This window comes from Vicugna pacos, chromosome 2, assembly GCF_048564905.1.
Source record: "Vicugna pacos chromosome 2, VicPac4, whole genome shotgun sequence".
Taxonomy (NCBI): Eukaryota; Metazoa; Chordata; class Mammalia; order Artiodactyla; family Camelidae; genus Vicugna; species Vicugna pacos.
The window spans coordinates 99,818,645-99,839,648 of NC_132988.1; the positions used below are offsets into that span (position 1 = coordinate 99,818,645).

General features: G+C 42.9%; 1 protein-coding gene across 9 annotated transcripts in view; it reads right to left on the minus strand.

Moving 5' to 3' along the window:
* PCDH7 (protocadherin 7) overlaps nucleotides 1–10,891 on the minus strand; it is a 386,956-nt gene extending 376,065 nt beyond the window's left edge. For all 9 annotated transcript variants that reach the window (XM_072945419.1, XM_072945416.1, XM_072945410.1 and 6 more), the window contains exon 1: nucleotides 5,681–10,891. In XM_072945419.1, coding sequence (XP_072801520.1) covers nucleotides 5,681–8,857 — 3,177 coding nt within the window. In that variant the 5' untranslated portion in view covers nucleotides 8,858–10,891. The remainder of the gene's footprint in view (nucleotides 1–5,680) is intronic.
* Between the last annotated feature and the right edge of the window lie 10,113 nt (nucleotides 10,892–21,004).

Genomic DNA, 21,004 nt, shown 5'->3' on the forward strand with positions numbered 1-21,004 from the left:
TTAAGCACTGTGTAATGTTCTGAAACAGAGTCCCTGCTTTAGAAATGATTCTAAGGGCTTTTAAAATAAATAAGAAAGAAAAGCAAAGCTGACTCAAGATATATATATATAAACAGATCCTACTATTTCTATAGAGTTATAGTAAATAAATGGATGGGGAGCCTGGGGATAGCCTAGAAATTGGTTATACATAATTTAAACATAAAACTTTAAACAATTGTCATACTAAATTTCCTATATAACCTTTACAACCACCCTCTCCCAGAAAAATAATGATGTTAAAATGCCTAGGAGCATTGGTGGTTATTGTGAAACCACGGTTTTGTTACACTATATTTAGTTTTAAAAACAGTTCGGATTTCATTCTTGACATTAATAAATAATTTATATGTTATCGATATGTAAATTTAGAATCTAAAACACGAGATTGGTTAACTGACTAACAAGGAAGTGATCCAACTGAAAAATGACAAAATGTCACATTCTTCTATCAATTTTCCAGAAAACATTTTGAGGAAAAACCAGTTCACGACTGCGTGTTAAGGATACTATCAAAGTACAGTGCATCTGCAAAGTTGCCAAAATGCAGAGACGCTTGGAAGCCAAAGGAGTCATCAATATTGATGGAAAAGGTAGATTTTCTCAATCAGAATGCATAGAACGTTTCATACATAATATATAAAAAGCTTTTATTCATTTCCACTATAAATATGTTTTTATTGAGGATGTACTAAATGCTAGGTAGGAGCTTACATCTATTGTCATTGTTCTGCTAAAATGAAAAATCCTGTCAACTTATTGAATATATCTTCTAAAGCATGTTAAATTACTTTAATGTATGTCATCAGTTGCTTTCTTCCATAAGGGGGGAAAAACTATTAATTTCTTTTAAAAAGCTATAAAATTAGAAATATAATTTCCCTGATAATTTTACAGATAAAACCTAGAGCCTAAAGTAAATTATATACTATTGTAAAAAAATCAGTTTTCATAGCTAAATATATAGTTATATGTACATAAGTAGATCTCAACAGATTTCTGTTACTACTGAAATAGATACAGAGAAAGTTGTAGAAAATCATTTTTTTCCTACAAGTAGCATGACAAAAAAAAAAAAAAAAAAAAAGAACACTGGACCCTGCATTCTGTGTCTAGGACTCTGGTTCACATTAAATCCCTGATAATCTTATGATCTCAATCAAATTAACTTTTTCATATGAGGCCTCAGTTTCTTCTACAAAATGAGGGGATTGTTTTGGTTGGTATCTTTTAATTCTAAAATATGATGACTCTAGCGATTTCAGATACAAACACTGAGCAGTTGACTATGATATATATTTCTGTCAATTCTGTATCTGTTTGAAGTTCAACTCTTTTCCACATTATCAGCATATCAATATCACAGGAAATGAGCCTCATAGCGCCATAGCTGGTTTATATGAGTGTATCTGTGCGTGTGTGAATGTGAGAGAGTGAGAGATCGCGATATATATTTACTGCGTGCATGCTTTTCCCCATAAGAGCTATGTACTTACTCAAAGATGAAAAGTTAACAAGAAAAAATGATTTTGCAGCTGCATGGTTTACTTAGAATCCTTACGTCAAGCCATTAATTGACTTAGGAGAAGTTTGGGGTAATTTTCAAATTGTCATACCTGGATTTCAGTAAAAATTTGTATGTATGCTGCAGGTCAAATCAGTGGATGACCCTTCCCATGTTTTATTGACATCCAGAAAGCCAGTAGATACCTCCTGACTAAAGACACAGCCTAAGTTTCATCAGTTACTAGCCTCTAACCTATGATTTCAGGCCAAAGGGAACAGAAGTCTCACCATAGGCAGATTCATTGTGCCTCTTGAAAATATCCTGGCTTATAGGCAGGAGAACCATACTGTAGAAGTTCTGCTGATAGAATTAAAACTGGAGGCGGCTGGGGTTGGCATCACTAGACAGATGCACTTCCACTATAATACATATGGTATAATACACACTCACAAATAAACTGATATTCAGTTTCTTCAGTGCTTATAACTCTAATAGATGGTAAGTCATTATTTGTTTCCCAAATGGAAGTAATTTAAAAAATAATTTCTGCCATAATTTTACTATATTGAACACAATTTGATCAATTAGAGGGAACATTATTCAGACAACATTCAGCAGTTCCTTAGGCTAGGGAAACTGTCACTGGAACTAACATGAATTTTTCTTGCGTATTTCAGGATCAGCTACAAATGGATTTTCAAATTAATGTTTATTCAAGCTGCATCCTCTATATGCTTGCCAAAAATAAAGTACCTTACTTTCCATTCACTAAATACAATAAAATTTTTACTTGTCAGTGCATTATCTAAATAACAACACGGCAAGGATAAGCTCAAGAGGACTTGAAAACAACATGCAAAGTGGTAACTCTGCTTTTATGTTTTCTGTCAAACTTTTGGAGTTATATTTTTTTTAAGAAAATTGAAAAATACTTAACACATAGTAAAATATTGGTGATTTAAAAATAAATTAAAAAATAGATTGCTTCTGCTTTCATTTAACAAATCAAAAGCACTGTTTGTACTTCCAGGTCACAAAACTTTAACAACCTCCAAGACCAGGTTTACCGCACAAAAGAAGAATGAATGGAAAGGTGGATACCTAATGTCAATGATCTACAGTTTGCTCAAGTAGACACATTATTGAGTTGAGAAGAAGGGTTTTTGTTTGAATTGTAAATGTCTGAAGTATGAAAACCTGGGCTACATCATCAGTTTTTTCACTGTGTGAAGTTCAGAATACTTCCAGCAACTCTTGCAACACATTATCTCCTCGATTCTGCCCAAGAGTAACTAAAGAAGATTGATTTGAACATTGCTAAAGCCTATGAAAACAAACCAAAAAGAAGTGGAGGGGGTCAGTATTTACAAATACATTTCTGCAAAGCTGTTTACCTCATTATAATGTAACCATTAAGGGAACTTAGGAGCAACACTTCAAACTAATTCTCATAAAGATAAGAACACTGTCATAGACATCGTTTCCTTTATATCACAAGTAAAGAACTATGATAAGGCAATTAAGAAAAATTACAAATAAAGTGAAGGCTCTGTGTCAGATGAAATCTCAGATTTTTAATTAATCCCTACCATTAAGAAATTAAAGAGAACAACCTTGGAGATTTTCTTTAGATAAGTTCAGCATTAAAGGGGAGAAATCATAACAAAACCTTGAATTAAAAAAAAATTATGTGAGGTTTAATCAAAGAAAATACATTTGGGAGTGTTTAAAAAATCAAAGGTAATATATTTAAAAAATAAAAATAGAAAATCATCTACTTACAGTACAAACAAAATTGAGAACAAAAAAGATCCTGTTTAATATGTCAGATGTCTAAACAGAATGTAACTTTGTAAATGGATCCCTCCTCTCCTGACAGCAAGATTGAGGAGACGGAACATATCAATTACTATTACTAATTACATTAAGGGGAATGCATTTCATTTGCCCTTATTTCATTTTAGGTCAGCTATTTATTGTGGTTAAAACTTTATACATCTTTTGACTGTCCAACAACACACGTTTTCCAAAGTCACTTTTACAAACTGCATGGTTTATTCCAATGATTTTGTAGGTTTTCTCTTCTGGTATATGGACTTCTTTGCTCAGTTAAGAGACTAACACCATATATTAGTTTATTTATAAGCATATCACTTTGCCTTTTAAACAGGATGCCACAACAGTCTTGATATTGGCTCTTTTAAATATTCAAGAATACAGAGCTAACTCCATTTGACGACCAAATAAAGCTTAAGTGTCAGCACAGAACATATGAGATGGCTGCATAAAATATCTATAAATCTCCCACTTAATATGTTCACTCAAAAGTTTAAGATTATGCAATTTAAAATATAAATGCCAGTCAGCCACAGGACAGAAAATCCTGTTAGAATGACAGTGGAGAAGTAAATATTCTGCAGAAATATCTCTTCACATGCTTTGGCATAACAAATTACCATTTTCTAAAGAAATTTCTACAGATCTTAATTTATTTGTGGGTATTATTATATCTAACCTTCTAAAAGTGCTATTATTTTTAACGGGAATTGTCCTTGTTTACAAAACTGATAAAATCACCAAAACCAAAACAAAAATCTGCAACTAATTTCAGGTAAAGCACTAACACAACAAATACAATCTCCACTTGCCATGTTTCGTTTAAAAGAAATAACTCAGGCTCATGTGCATGAAAAGACATCTTTTTGAAAGGCATTTAATGCAATGTAGCTCAAACCTGTGTTTTCTCAGATTGCTTTGATAACTGGATATAAAAGCATATTGTCTGTTTCTCCTTATCCAAATAGCTACACTTAAGTACTATCTGTCAAAAACATTTCTTTACGAAACTGATTTTTAAAGTATAAAAACAATAAGAAATTATTATCTATCTCTTTTCTATAATATCTTTAATGAGCCCATCAATAACATTTTTAATGAGGCTATAAAATAACTTTTTCCTTTGCTTTAATTCTTCTCAGATCACACATTCCACATGCAAAGCATATTTAATAGAAAAAGTACTATTGGATATTATTTGACAGACATAAATGTGTTTCTTGAGATGCTCTGGCTATAAGAAACATGTGATATTTTATCAGCAGAGTTGCTACAGCTTTAGACACAACAATTTCCAAAAGGTTTTAAGTTGTTGGGTGAAACTTTGGTGGGTGTGAAAAGTAAACTTTGTGAGATGTACGTTATATATATATATATGCACACAGATATAATCACACAAGCAAAACTGTCGAAAATAAACTTTGTATCTTCTGAAGTTCACCTCAGAATATATAATTTTTTTTACTGTTTCCACATTTCACATGAAAACGACTGTGTCAACTATTCCATAACATTATTATAGTCTCAGTGTACCACAATGCATATCAAAATATTCTTGCACACACTGCATCAAACAGGAAATTTTTGTTGCTTGGCTTAAATAATAATTGGTTTATGCAATTTACTTTTGCTTATGAACTTTTAATACTAAATACAAATAATATGAATGCCGAATGCATAGCCTCATATAAGCCTAACTTTATGGATATTGAAATATTAAAAATGTAGGTTTGTATGATATTTGCATATCATTAAATATTTTTAAGTCAGCATTTTTGTCAAAGTAGTATTTCAGTATCTCAGAGTTGGTACTTCCTTTGCATGAATCAGCATCTGTTTATCTGTAAAATCCTGCATAACGTATAACATAGCTAAAATTTTTATACTGTTCAATTTGCATAGATAGCAGCAGTAACTTCAGAAATGTTCTCTCTGGATGCAGTTGCCCACTTAGTAGCACAAAAGAAAAAAGTAATTTCAGGTAAAACTAGCCATCCAAACAATGCATACATACTTATCCAGAAACAGAAAATGTAGGATGAATTAGGACTGTCAAGCCAAGAGAAGTGCAAAACACTGCCTACAGTGTTTTCTTTAGTAGCTTAGTAAACTTAGTAAACTGGTGCAAAAGGCAATGGTGTACCTTTTGTGAATGGCCTCTACTAAATAAATGGTGTATGAACTACACCAGCACTAAATCCCTGCTATTTCATTTTAACTAATAGCTTTCAGAGAGAAGACAAAACTTTGTAGAAGATGCTGTCTCAGATACTTAAACATATGTGGGATGCATCTTACCTGTTTGCTGTACTTGTTATTGGTTTGACAGCTGTACTCAGAGCAGTGATCTGATCCAATTGAAATGTTGTCTCCTGCTCCCACAAATGTGTTAGCTGGTGGTAGATCTTGTACGGCCTGGTGTTTTTTTCCTGCAGTTGGTGATTGGGGGTGAAGCTGGACAGTAGGCAATGGGGAACTAGATTTGTAATGCCTGGCCAGGTCAGGACTGCCGGGCCCGCCATTAACTGATCGGTATCGGCCCATGCTTGGGCTGTCTGACAGCTTCTCATTGACACTATCATACCTCTGTCCATTTGGTTTAGAAGCTTCTACAGTGACAATGCTGCTGTAGAGAGGCTGCTTAGATTTTTTGTTTTTCTTGTCCTTTTTAGGCTTTTTAGATTTGTCATGCTGCTGGGGTGTAAAAAAGTCTTCATGATCTTTTTTGCCAGCTTCATAGCCATTTTTATTTTTGGAACGGCAGTATCTTGCCATCACTACAATTAAGATGATTAGAATCACTGTCATAATTCCGGCAACCACCCCAATCACAATACTGAGTCTCTGTTTGCTAATTTCATAGCTTGGGTCACCAGCTATATCCTGGGTAAGTGGGGTGTGCAAACTTCTGGCTATCTGGGAGTCAATCACAGTTGCATTAGAAACACTTTCATTGACAAACACATGCACCAGAGTCGTCGTGGACTGGGAAGGCTGCCCACTGTCATTCACTTGCACTACCAACCTGTGCAAGCCATAATGCTTTTGGGTGAGTTTTCCCACTAAGGAAACCACACCACTGGTGGAATCAATCTCAAACAGCTTGAAGGGATTCCCTCCCACAATGCTGTAGTTAAGGTCTGCATTGATGCCATCATCACTGTCTGTTGCCAACACTGTAGCTACTACTGTTCTGACATTACTTGAAGGTGGCAGTAAAGTGTAGGAAATGTTTCTGGGAAGGGTAACGGTGGGAGCGTTGTCATTCTCATCCATCACAAAGAGAGAGACTGTGGCTGTTGCAGATCTGGGAGGATCTCCCCCATCCACAGCCTTGACTCTGAATGTGTATGTGGTCTGATGTTCCCGGTCAAAAGACATGGTGGAGTAAATGGTCCCTGTGTCATTTTCAATGGAAAAAATGTTACTGTTCTCCTCTATGTACAGGCTCATCTCCGCATTGCGCCCCTTGTCAGCATCCATCACTGTGACCATTCCCACGGGGCTGTTGGGCTGCAAGTTTTCCTTCACATAAAAGGTAAAGACGTCCTGCATAAACTTAGGGTCATTATCATTCTTGTCAGCCACCTGCACAATCACAGTGGTGCTGCCCTGCAGCACCGGGATGCCTTTGTCTTTGGCGTTAACTTTAAACTCATACCTGTCAGTCTGCTCACGGTCCAGCACCGTATTGACGAGGATGTCCCCGGAATCGGGATCTATGGCAAAGATCCCCATGACGGAAGAGTCCAGAGAGTAGGCGATCTCAGCGTTTTTCCCGCTGTCGGCGTCTGTCGCCAGCACCGTGGCTACCCTCTCACCAGGGATGTTGTTCTCGGGAAAGTAAACCTCCACCACCGACTGGCCGAAGACGGGAGGGTTGTCATTAGTGTCTCCCACCTTGACAATCAGGGAGTTGTTGCTGGAGAGGCTAGGGCTGCCCGAGTCCACCGCCACTATGACCACGTTGAACTCCCGAGTGGTCTCATAGTCCAAAGGGGCAGACGTGTGCAGAAAGTACTTTTTCTTGTTCTGATCGCCCTCTGTGTCGCTGGCCGGCTTGAGCTGGAAGGGCACGTCGCCCACCACGGTACAGGTGACCACTCCGTTCTCGCCTTGGTCTCGGTCAGACACCTGCACCAGGGCGATGGGGGTGTCGACCAGAACGTCTTCGGCCACGTTGGCCACCCCGTCCTTGAGCGGGATACGCCCGATCTTGCGGATTTCAATGGACGGCACATTGTCGTTCTCGTCCTTGATATTGAGGACCACCGTGGCTTTGTCGGTCTTGGGGGGCTGCCCGCGATCGCGGGCCATGACAGTGAAGCGCAGCTGGTTCACCTCCTCGCGGTCGATACGATGCAGGACACTGAGCCAGCCGGACGTCTCGTCGAGGCGCAGCAGCCGCCTCACGGACTCAGTAGCCGCCCCAAACACATACTCAATCTGCCCGTTGACCCCCACGTCCAGGTCGGCGGCGCGCAGCTGCAGGATGGGGGTCCCCGGGGCGCTGTTCTCGGCCAAGTCAGCCTCGTACACGCTCTTCTCGAAGCGGGGGCTGTTGTCATTCACGTCAGTGATGAGCACCCGCAGGATGGCCTGAGAGGAGCGAGGCGGGTCGCCACCGTCGCGCACCCGTAGGGTCAACTCGTAGGAGTCGCGCTGTTCGCGGTCCAGCGCCCCCTTCACGATCAACTGCGGCTGCTTCTCGCCATCCGGGGTGTCGGCCACCTGCAGCTCGAACACGCTGCTGCGGCCTCCCGGGTTGGTCCCGCTGCCACCCTCCGGCGCGTCCAGCCGCCTCTTGGAGCCACCCGAGCCGCCGCCGCCGGTCGCGCCGTTCCCGCCGCCCCCAGGGTAGGGGGCGCTGTCGGCAGGCCCGGCCCGCCGGCCCTCGCCGCTGCCGCCGCCGCCCCCGGGCTCCTGGAGCAGCTCGTAGCGCTCGATGCCGTTGCGACCGAAGTCACGGTCGGTGGCGGTGGGTAGCAGGTAGAGAGTGCCCACGGGCCGGTTCTCCTCCACCGTGAGCGTAAGCACGGGCGACGGGAAGGTGGGCGTGTTGTCGTTGATGTCGAGCACGATGACCCGACCCTCGAACAGGTCCACCCAGCTCTGCGAGGGCCCGATCACCGACACCTCGAAGTCCAGGAAGCACTCGTTCTCGTCGAAGATCATCTGACACTGGGGCAGCTTCTCGCGGTCGATGCGCCGCTCGCTCGTACTCAGCTCGCCGGTGAGGTTGTCGATCTTCAGGTACTCCGAGCCCGACTCGAGGCTGAAAGTCACCTCACCGGAGCCGGTCACGATGCCCAAGTCCGAGGCGACGTTGCCGATGCGGACGTCTGCTGGGCCCTCCTCGGCCAGTCGGTACCGGAGGAGTTGTTTGGCGGCCGCCAGGCTGAGTGAGAGCGGCAGGAGGAGACAGCAGCCCAGGCACCAGGCGCGCGCCCATCCCGTGGTCCGCATCCTCAGCATCTTCTCCTGCTGCTGTTGCTACTGCTCCTTCTAATCACGGCCCCCTCGGCGCCCCCCGCCTCCGGGGCCGGTCGCCTGCCCTCCTCCCAGTCCTCTCTCCTCTCCGGGAAGGGAAGAAGCGAGAGGAAGAGGAGGGAGGGGGCAAGAGCAACGTCCAGAGTCAGCCAGGGGGGACCAGCGATAGATCCTTCTTTTTTTTTTTCCTCCTGCTTCTTCCGAAAGTTATTGTTTCATAATTCATGCAATGGGTACTAATCTCCCACTTGCCGGCCGCCGTTCAGTCGCAGTACTCACAGTTCACGGGACACTGCGCGCCGCGGACTCGGCGCCCCCCCCAGAGTCATTCCCGCAGCGGGCGGAGGATCCCGAGCTACCGTCCCCGCTCTGTCGGATGGGGCCGGAACCGCTCCGGGAGGCGGGCGGTGGAGCCGGGAAGCGGAGGGGAGCGAGCCTGCAGCCTACCCCGCCTGCCAACCCCGCTGGTCTTTGCTGCTACTCGAGTTGAGTCCAATTCACGTTTCGGCCACTCACTCCAGACCCAGCTTCTGCTCCGGCTGCCCAGGCAAACGTGAGTCTCTTCCTGCACGAGGCGATAGGGTCAGCAACAAGCCAGTCTCAACTCCGACTCCGCTCAGGCAGCGGGGGAGCCAGGCAACGGATCGAGAATGAAAAATCCCGGCAGGTCGCTTCGGGCACCGTGCAGTGGAGACCACTCGCGTCACACAGCGGTCCGCGTCTGGGTCCCCCCAGTGTGCTGAAGAGCAGCCCGAGCCATCTTCAGAGATGCCCGGAGAGTCAGTCCCTTCTCACTCCCGAGAGCTCGGGTTTCTCTTTTTTCTTAACAACTCTGCGCAAGGTCATTAGTCACGAAGCCGCCGCCTGAAACCGCAGCAGCCGTTCGCCCGCGGGGTGAAGCCTGAGCCGTGCGCACTTCGCGGTGCCCAAGTTTGGGTTCGCAGCCGCAGAGTCCGTGTCTTTCCTCACCTGCATTCGGCCCGCATGTCAGAGCACTGGGATCTGCAGCGCTGTGCGCGATTCAGGGAGGAGATTGCAGCCTCTCTCTCTCCCCGCGCGCGCTCTCTCTCTCTCTCTCCCTCTCCCTCTCCCTCTCCCTCTCCCTCTCTCTCTCTCTCTCTCGATCCCTCCCCTCCCTCCCTCTCTCCTCTCTCTCCTCCTCCTCTCTCCTCCCTCCTCTCCTTTCCCCTTTCCCCTTCTCCCACTCTCTCTAGTACGCTCTCTCTCCTTCCTCCAAGTCCCAATGCTGGCAACTCGAGCTGAACTTGATCCCTTTGCAGTTCAAAGGTGAGCAAACCAGGCTCGGCGCGCAGGCGACGTTGGCCTGGCGAAAGCCCCCGGCCAGGCTCCCCCAACGGCAATTAACAAAGATGCCCAATTCTGTCCGGATTTCTGAAGAAAAAGGAAAAGGCACCGGGGAGGAGGGTGTTAGGGGAGGTGGAGTCAGATACAGCTGCCAAGTAGCTTAAAAAAAAAAAAAGAAATCCAGTTTGCCAAGGGGAGAAAAAGTGCCAGTCGGTTGTTGCCTCGGAAGTGCCCTGGCACGGCGGGTGAATTCCGCAGTTGTCTCGCCCCCTTTCTGTCTGGGAGAGTCTGGTGCGGGAGCTCCCGCCGCCCCTTTGGCTGCCTCAGCTCAAAGACACTGAATGGCAAATGGGAAGCTCCCTCTCGCTAGCCGAGAGCCGGAAACCCTCAAGTTTTCCCAAAGTGATGGTTGCTGCTGGGAGCTCTCTGCCTAGCTCGCGGCTCAGGCTTGTCCCTGACGCTGCTGCGGTGTCGGCGGCGGCGGCGGCGGCGGCGGCGGCGGCGGTAGCAGCCGAGCCGCGGAAACTACACACTCTCAGAGAAGGAGGGAGGAGTGCCGGCGGGAGGGAGAGAGGAGGGAGCACCAACCAGCCGCCCCGCTCCGGAAAGCCCAGCTTCAGCTTCGGAGGCCACTCCAAGTGTGCACAATTCTAACAAGTCCCCCTTAAACCAAAACCTGCCCCTCTCCCTCCTCAGTGAGTGCAGCCGCGGCCTCCCAGTTGCGGGGGGGACTTGCTTTCCCTCCGTGGGGCTGGTAAATTTCCTCCTAGCTCTGACTAATGCCGAGTGCGTGTGTGAGAGCTCTGGAGCGGGTGTCAGGAAACGTTTCTCCTCCTCCCCCTTCTCAGACGATGTTCCCCACCACTCAAAGTGTCTGTGGTTCTCGATTTAGCATCTTGGCTGGGGTATGGTCAGCTGTGGCTTCGGGGACCCCGCGTGCGCCCACGGAGCCACGCTGGTGTTCTGAGAAACCATGATGGGCTGCAGTGGTTAAGAGAGAACATCAAACTCCAGAGAGAGAGAGGGAGAGGGATCCTTTTTTGGGAGCGCAGAGTTAGAAGGGCTGGGGTTGGGCGGCGGGGGGCTGTCTTTGTTTAAATGCTTGGCATTCCTGTCATCGTGCTTGCTTACGGGGGTAGACCGTGTGTGTGCGCGCGCCTGGGGACTAAACACATGTTGGAAGCCTCGATATTCTTTTCTGAGCAGAAACCTGCAGCCTTTAGTAACTGGCAAAGTGTAGCGTCACCTATCTGGATAAAAGGGAAATAAACTTTAATGGCAACTTTGTGTACCGAAGTGTCCCTAGCTCCTTTTCTCTCCTTCTTTTGACTTTGTGCCACTTGATCGTACAGGGTATTCCCCCGACGCGAGGCTTCCCCAGTTTCCAATCACGGCCACTGCAGCCGGCCTCATCGAATCTTAATTCTAGCTGTGTTTTCTGAACTGTATACTCTGAGCCGTATACTCTTTATTTAAGCGGCTGTTAAACAACCGGGCCCCGCCAGGATAAGGGGGGTTGAGGTGAGCAGGAAATACCTGGGGAGAATTCTTACCACCTCAAAAAAGGAAAGGGGCTGCTGCTGGAATTTGGTTGGTCCTCAGCTGATCTGCTCAATCTATAGGCACTGAAGGGCCTCCTCTTAAAGGAAAATTTAAAGCGAAAAGAAGAAAAGAGAAAGAAATTCGTCCAGAGTGGGTACTCTGCCTTTACGAGACTTGTGTGAGGAGGCAGAATGATTTAAAGAAGACAAACACCAGTAAAGTCTACGAGCAGATGTATCTCGCGGTTGTTTAGGCGGGCGCAGCCAGCAGGAACGGGGGGAGAGGCGGCAGAGATTTCCAAGCATTCCCTATGGGTGATCGTAGAGGCGCGGAGGATGGGAGTGTGTAGGTATGTGCCAGGAAGCTGGCGTGTATTTTCTAGTCTGCTAAAACAGCGGCACGCGGGGGTAGCGGCTCCTCCTCCGAGGCCAGGCACCGGGCCTTTCCGCCCCCAGACCTCCCACCCCCTACCCACTGGCCTCCACCAGAGCCTCTCCGTTCTATATCTGCAGCATCAGCGAGAAAAGCCCCGCGCGCAGACTCAGTGCGCACCGCCGCAGTCTGGAGCCGGTGGGCGGGGGCGGGGGCCCGCGCCGCAGCGTGCTAGCTGCCGGCTAAGTGTCAGTAACGCCAAATTCCCCTTTTATTTGAGAAGCTCCGGTTTATCCGAACGCCTGCCTCCCCCGACACCCGGTCCCCCTTTTCCCAGGGTCCAAGGCAAAAGAGGGAAGCCGGCTCCACTCTGAGGCCTTGCGCCAGAGCATTCCGATACGCGGCAATATGGTGCAGTGCACTCACTCTCCTAGCTACCTTTACTAAGATTTTGCAAACTTCAGGCAGCCGCGTGGGCAGATAGGTTGTGCTCTCCTTGCATTGCCAGACCATAAACTTGAACAAGCCCCTGTGCATCTTCAAACATTCTCCCACCGCTCCAGCGCACAATCTTAAGGCGCACACCAGAGCGGGGCAAAAGAGTGGGCGGCTTTTCCCCAGTGCCCTTAAAATTTCTTTCCTGAGTGTGTGTGTGTGTGTGTGTGTGTGTGTGTGTGTGCGCGCGCGCGCGCGCAGCGCGTCCTTCACAGTGGAGTGGTTTCCTCATTGCGAATGGGAGTTAGTCTCCAGCCCTTCCTTCCTACTCTCATCCCTACCAACTCCGCCGCCAAGCCAAACCAGCGTGGGAAATGGGTCCGACGTGCACGGCATGGAGAAAAGCGCGGCCAGGCTGCCGAGGCCCTGAAGCTTCCTGGCTTTCCTCCCTCCCCCCACGGTCCCCGGCTCCGACCTCTCCCCGGGAGCAGCCCCGGAGTGTTGGCAGATTTGCCCAGCCGATCGGTTCTTGGGAAAGGGAAGGACATGGGCGGGGTATGGGTGTGGGCGAGGTGAGGTGAGCCCTCGGCGCGTCCTTGCCGCAGCCGGAGCTCCCAATCCTCTTCCGCCCCCTGTCTAGGGACTGACACTCCAACTCTAGCCACCAGCCGGCGCGGAGGATGAATGGAGGCGAGAAACCGTTTCCCCCACCCCCGCCCCATTTCCGCAGTCTTAGAGCCAGTGTCACAAGTGCTCAGCAATTTCATTAAATGGAACCGGGGGACTTAATCCCCCCCGGTACTAGACCTCACCAAGGGAATATGATATCCGGCTTCACTCCCACCCACAAACCCCGCCCGGGTTTTCAGACCCGAGGCTGCATTTATCTTCTCAACCTGAGAGGAAAGGGTTCAGAAGGAAATGGGATCGAAAGTGTAACCGGCTGCAATAAATTAAAGAGCCCGCTGTTGCTGCTGCTGGGAGCTTTGGCGGCCAGAACCGGAGAGCAAACGAGATCAGTGTCCTAAAAGCTGCGATGATCAGTGATAGGACGTCATCGCAGAATGTTTGAGAGAATTTTGAAATGTTGGGAATTTCTGTGTTTTTCCCCCCTTTTTTAAAGGACAATAAAAAATAAATGTCCCTTTGAAACCAAGATAAAAAGGGAATATAAAATTCCATCCCATTCTAATAGACATTTAATAAAAGTTCAGCCAACGATTTCTCTTCCATGCCAAGTATCTTAGCCTAACTTACAATATCTGGTAGTTTTGGGTTTTACTTTTTACATCTACCGACTAACCTTGCTTGCTTAAAACTGCTTTGCAGTTAAAAGATTTCAGTGACTGAGCTGAAAAATAGCATTCAGGGTCCGTGATGTAGTTCAAGCCTCCAAGAAAAGACAGGGAGAGAAGTAACAACGACAACAAAAGTTTATGGGTTAGAATGAATACAAAGAAGTAGGAGCCGGAGATATGATCTCTGGGGGCTTTCATTTATTATAGGCGCTGTATTAACGATAATACAAGAAAAAGGTTAAATACAGTAAACAGGATAGCCAGTTCTGGAAAGAAATATAAAGCAATTTTGTCGGGAAGGGAGAAAGTGACTCAATATCGCCACCAAGGGACAAGCTGAGGAAATGACACCCTTAACATCTTCAAATCCATTGACCTTTCATTTTTTTTAAAAAGGTCCTCTGTATCCACTTACATAAAAGTGTAAACTATTTTTGAGATCTTTACGATCAATTATTTATCCAACTAATTCTGGTAAATTTCATACACCTTATTTATCTAACTGATTATCAGAAATGATTGTCCTTCAAACAGATATCATTTCAAATAGTAATTATATGTATAACTATTGTCTTGCAGTAAGTATGATTCTGATTTTTGGGACTGTGAGAAACATTAGGCATATCTTGCAGCCTTAAATCCATGCCTGTAGTATTAAAATGTGTAGTAGACTGAAATGGCTAAATTATTTATTGCAATAACAGACTTTTTGATGGACATTAAAACTCAGCAGTTTAAATAAGGAAACCACAGATTTCCTTTTAAGCAGGTAATAACTGCTTGCATCAATGGTTATTTAATTGGTCTCCAGCCAAGAAACAGAACAAGCTGTACTGTTTAAAATCGTGAAGTCATGCAATGCAAAGCCATATACTGCAATATATCAATTAAAGAAGAACACAAGCTAAGAACTAATCTAAGTTGATTCTGGCTACCTATTTGGATAGCTATTAAACATTTCCACAAGTCTAGTATAAAAACTGTTTAAAGAGAAAAAGAAACTCATGAAAATAATTTTAAGTGTTTATCTAAATATTCATTTATAGGCTGTGTGATTTTTAAATGGAGTGTTTTTGGTTTTAAATGACACCTGACAGAAATAAGTTTCACTTTAAGCTTAGCACAGATTGAGAGTTCTTTTTCAATTTCTAAAATTTTAAATGCCAAAATAAATGCAGTATAGCATAGATTTATAATTTGAGATATTTATATAAAGATCTAGTCAGTTGCTATAACTGACAAACTATCTTTTGTTTACAAGATAATTTATGGATTCTTTTCAACTTTATATTATTTTTTATACATTTGCAAAAATCTAAGCATGGGAGGAAAACAGTATTTTGCAAAATCTGGGTGAGTTTTTGGGAAAAAAGACCCCTGATAGGCCAAAACAGTATATCCTATTATTTGTGGCCATCTGAAGCTGTTCCCTGTCACTATCTATGGTAAAATCGAACATTCCAATGCCCTTTCCAGGAACTTGAGACATTTGGCATTTCTTTACTACTGTGGCAGGATATGTCAAACACACTCTGAATAATGACCTCGAAGCTAGATAATATATTAAGGGTTTTGGGGCAACAGTTTCATTATAGTGGCTTGTATAAATAGAGTAGTCAAATAAGCGACCTGCTTGTACCAAGAATGGTTGAAAATTATGACTTAGCTTTATAAGTTTTAGCCCCTGTGTGGACCTATGCTAACTTGATTGCTTCTTATGTTAATTACCAATACCAGCTGGTACAAAACTTCACCCAATCAAATTTTAACCCATTGCATTTAGAAAATACAAAATGTAGAATGTTTCTAGGGTGTGTAATACAGTATATTTGACTGACTACTTTAGCAGCAATGAATTTTCCAATAATGGATGCTGATCCTTATATAGTATCTCTGGGACCTTTCCCCAAATACTTCTGACTTCTGGACCTAGGATAGGATTATTTTTCTTGGCCCCCTTGTGGCTGGACGAGGCCACTGACTAGGTTGGGGCAATCCCAAGTGGAAGTTGAAGTTCACTTCCAAAAGGAACGTGGATGGCTAAAATGAAATCATTGTTCAACTCTGTCAGTCACATTGATTATTAACCTGACATGGGACCAATACCTGGAAATTGTCAACGCATTTCAGACCCACAATGACTTTGGAAAGCAGTAGTATGTTCTAAATGCCTGTTTCACATTCATCATATGTTTCATTCATATGATGAATTATACAAGTCAAGCTGGATTAAAAGGCCTAGCAAATAGACAATATGGGTTTCAACTACAGTCCCTATAAATCAACAATTGTGCTATTTAATTACAGGTGGAAACGCAAGTTTCAATGGCAAGGCAAATTCTTGCTGTATAAATAAAGCTATATAAATTTGTACCTGGTGATTTTTAAGAATTGCAAAAAATATTTTAGTCTAGTTTATTTTTTCCTCATAACTGGTATAGCATTTAACACTTTGAATAGGACTTTGATAAAGTATTGATGACTACAGTGAGATGGAAAGATAATATTTATGTATGTACCTATGGCTATTCTTTTTATTTCTTGTTTTTGGTGCATAAATGATTTTCAATTTTGTCTCCAAATGACTAGCTAAAAAAACAGTATACGGTTGTAAATAGAAGCCTTTGATTTGGCTAATTTATTTATAAAATATAAAGTGTTTTGTTGTGTTATTAAACTAACAGCTGTGATTAAGAACAGTATGTATCATCAACAGTATATATCTGAATTCAGCACTGATAGGTTTACTAGATCTTTCTGTTTCTGAGTGTTTCCTTGTTTCTCTCTGTTAGCCTGATCATGCTTATTTGGAGGAAATAGTACCTACACTGCCTTTTCAATGACGTTGGATATAAAGCTTCCTTTTTCATCTAACAAATGGGAAGCTTTGCTTCTATTTCTTGTAAAACAGATTTATTTAAAACATAGGAGAGAGGGTGAGAGAAAAACGTGATACACTTAAAAAAAGGGTCACTGAAACTAAGGCAGTGTTCCAGTTTCTGTTTGATTTTGCCCTATAAAGATAGTATTTTGCAAAGGTCTGGAAACCAATATTGCCTTCAACTCCCCAAAGTTATTCTCTTTAGGCGTCCTGGTCAGCCTGGCCAGTGTTCCTCAGTTTCTGAATTACTCTTCTGGGCAGACTCAGACAGTGTGATGCTAATGAAGCTTCAGCTTTCAGGGCAGGGTCTCTCACTTGCACCCACCTCTTCCAAGACTTGGGGGTGTGGAGGATGCAATAATGTGGTTGCACAGTCACATGTTTTTAAAATTTGCAAGAGTAAGGTTAAGAACACTGCTTCCTTCCTCTTCAATTTCCTCTCATACTTCTTGTTGGGGATCTAGTTAAGGGGAAATTGAGACGGGGATACATTTAATTAGGGTGTGTTAAGATGTACTTTTATGAATTTGCAGTCTCTTTTATTTATACGTAAGTTATTTCTAACAACCAGGGTGCAGAATGTCTTCTAAGAATTTGACATCCATTGTGCCAGCTTGCCCTGGCACAGTTCTACTGTGATGGAATATCCCCCTATATGGCTCCCTGGAAATACATGGGTGGTAAAGTGGAGTCAAGGCTTAAGTGTGTTGAGCCAGAACCACGTCTATAGAAAGTTCTTCCGATTATTAGGCATAAAATTCCAAATCAAGAATATGCTTCTCATTGATGTCTAATTAAAACAAAAATTCTCTCTTGTCAGGAACTGAATAAGGCAGAAGATACATTTAAAAACACACGCTTCTTTGGAATGTGTGTGTGAAATTTCTAAGCAGAAATTGTACAAATACAGAATTTATCAGAATCCCTCTGTTTGAAGGTATAAATATACACAGTACTGCAAACAGATTGAGAGAGAGAGAGAGAGAGAGAGAGTGTGTGTGTGTGTAGTTGGGTGACTTCTGCATCCCAGTGTATTAGAGTTAGGGCATCTGACACATATTCTCTTGACAAAGTCTGGCAGTTGGACATGAAATGACACACTCTGTACCCACCAATGCAGTAAAGAGATCCTAAAGAAACAAATGTTTCAGAGACAAACTCTTACAAGTATTCATCAATATGTCAATACTATGTTGTGTTTACACAATTATGAAGCTTGATACAATACAACATTGAAAAAATCTATTTCCACTGCTCTTCTATGTGTCAACTTCAGGTTGATTCTGTGTATCTTTTTTCATACCAAAGTTTTGGTCATACCAAAAGTTTCAAAAAGAAGTATTATAGACATATATCAGCCCATTAATTAGATGATAGGTTTGGGGTTTGGGGGAGACACTACAATACTTTTCTTTTTATTCAACTGACTTGTAAATTGTGGAATTTCTTATACTTTATGTAAAGAAGTATTTAGTTTGCACCTATCTTTGTATCTTATTTTATATTCATTTTCTTAAGAAAGGCCACCGAAATGACATAAACTTTAGGCCTTACAAAACTTGATTCTGTCCTTGCTTGTAATAGTTAAGAGCATATATAGTGGTCTAAGTGAGTAAAACATGAGACATCAAAGATTCCCCCAAATCATAAATTCAGTTCTGCAAAATACATACTAAGACTTTACATAATGTAATTTATAGGTAAATGCTGCTTAATGATGTTTTCCTAAGGACAATAATCGTAATGCTATAACAAATCATTTTTGGACCAGATTGTTGGTGCCAGAAGTTGCCAAAGCAGCAGCACGATGAGAAAGTGTTGGAAGAAGTATTGGGAAATTAAACTGGCTTTGAATTCAAGACCTCCACTCTGAGCCTCTGTGATTCTGATGAACCCCCCTGAGCCCTGATATTTCTCATTTGATTCAATTCATCCAACATGTATTTAAATTCTATTTTACATCTACCTTTGTGTTAGATTTTGAACATAAGTAAAATCCAATACTTGCCTTTAAATAGTTCGTATGTTAATACTATCTATATAATGGGGACCATACGCCACGTTTAAGTTTGTTGTGAGGAGGAAATATGATCATTTTATAAGACAACCTAACACTGCCTGGAACAAATTAAATTCTTAATAAAAGTTATTTTTCCCCTATTTTTCCTAATGTTTCTCTAAAGACTTAGGGTTGAATTTCCTAGACTTTGCAGGATCTTCATTTCTACTTTGTATGCATTTTCAGAGTTTAGAATTGGAGCCATTTACACTTGTACTGCTCTTCATTTGTTTAGTGCAGAATACAGCCTGCGAGCCGAATCTGGCCCTCGGTTTGTTTTTGTATGGCCCCTATGCCATGATTGTTTTTTTTCCCCACAGCTTTAAAGGGTCGTTAAAAACAATCAAAAAAGAGTCATAGCATGTGGCTGGCAAAGCCTAAAGTATTTACTATCTGGTCCTTAACAGGAGAAGTTTTCTGAAGTCTTTTCTGAAATATCAACCTCATGAGCATACTGACAATACTGAAAAATACCGTACTTCATGTTACATGTGAGAGAGGAGCCACTGCAATATGTAAATGCACAGATGGAACAGATGTTGCTAAACTCCATGTGGAAGGCTCCACATCCCAAAAGCTCTAACCCAAGTATACCCCACGTCACATGACATAATCCCTATACATAGCGATGGGCTACTTACATTAGGACACAAAGAACTGCTAGTGGACCTTGTAATGATGGTCATTATAGTAACCTTGGAAACATGGTCATTCCTCTTACTGAGAGGTTGATTCTCTGTTCCCTCTCCTTGAATGTGGGCAGAGTTTGTGACTGGTTTTACCAATAGGATGCAGTGGAAGCAACACCATGCCAATTCCCATCCAGAGCACTCTCATGGAAGCTGCAAACTGCCATGTGAGAAGTCCATTATCCTGTGACCATCATGCTGGGAAGGCCTCGTGGCATGTAGGCACTGCAGGTGACGGTCTCAGATGGGCCCTGACTTTCAGTCATCCCCTCCAAAGCACTAGACGTGTGAGTCAAGGCATTTTGGACCTTCCTGTCCTCTCCATCTGACAACTACATACCACTGAGTAGTTGACACTGCAGTTAACTCCATATAGAGCCAATGAATCAAGCACCTGAGCCTTGAGCAAATTCTTGACCCACAAGATATGGGTGAGATATTAATAAAAGTTTACTGTGTTAAGCCACTAAATTTCAGGGTGTTTGTTATCCAGCAATAGATGGCTAGAACATCAGTATTCTGTTTGCAAATTTAACATATGCTGAATGTCAGTACTAGATTTAATAATGATAATTGTTATCATATTGTGGCTCATCTGTGTGCCAGACACCATTCTTAACACACTCCATAAGGTTATCATTTAATCTTTGAAGATTGCAGTTTAATATAATATCCCTCTAAAGTTATTACATCATGGAGATTATTTTCCATGTAGCATTGAAGAGGATATGGAGGCTTAAGGAGGTTAAGTTTCCTAATAAGCCTATGAAGTTACTAGATTATGGGGATTATTTTATCCATAGTAAGATGAGGGCACTGAAACTTAAGGAGGTTAAGAAGGTTAGGTAATGAAGAGATATCATAGCTATTAAGTGACTGAGGCTGGGGGATCCAATTTAGTTCATTCATATTTGAAAACCCTTGCTCTGATATATTATAAATAATACCTTATATTATAATGGAGAACTGATCTAATTAGTTCATGCAGTTTTACCCATAAGAAGACACACCTTTCTTGCTTATATACTTTATTTAATTAATCTTATGTGTTTCTCTCTTGTAAAAATCTGTCTTCAGTGTAGCTGATTTTAACTGACAGTCTGCTCAGAGTTCTCTGGACTGAAACACAAAATAGAGCTGTATTTAAATGTACCTCCTCCTTTATTCAGATCAAAGCAAGGGTAACAAACTTGCAAGGGCCCTTCATTTAATCTAGAATGTTTTGAAGGAAATATTCAATCCAAGGAGTTTTATTTCCAAAGATGACACATAATCAGTATTTATGGAAAAACTCCATTCATTGAGATTTCACTTCTGCTTTACTGTAATGTTTTCTTTATCTTTGTGATCCAACACCACAGTAATAATGTTATAGTGTGATGAGCCACAAAATGGTCACAATTATCATAATCCCGGTGCTTTCAAAAGGAGGCTCTCTTTAAGGATTTTTTTTTTTTTTAGTTTTCATATCTGTACTAATTATTGTTTCTAAGAACAGATCTTTAGCTTTTTAAACTTACATAGTTATCAAAGGAATAAAGCCAACTACAA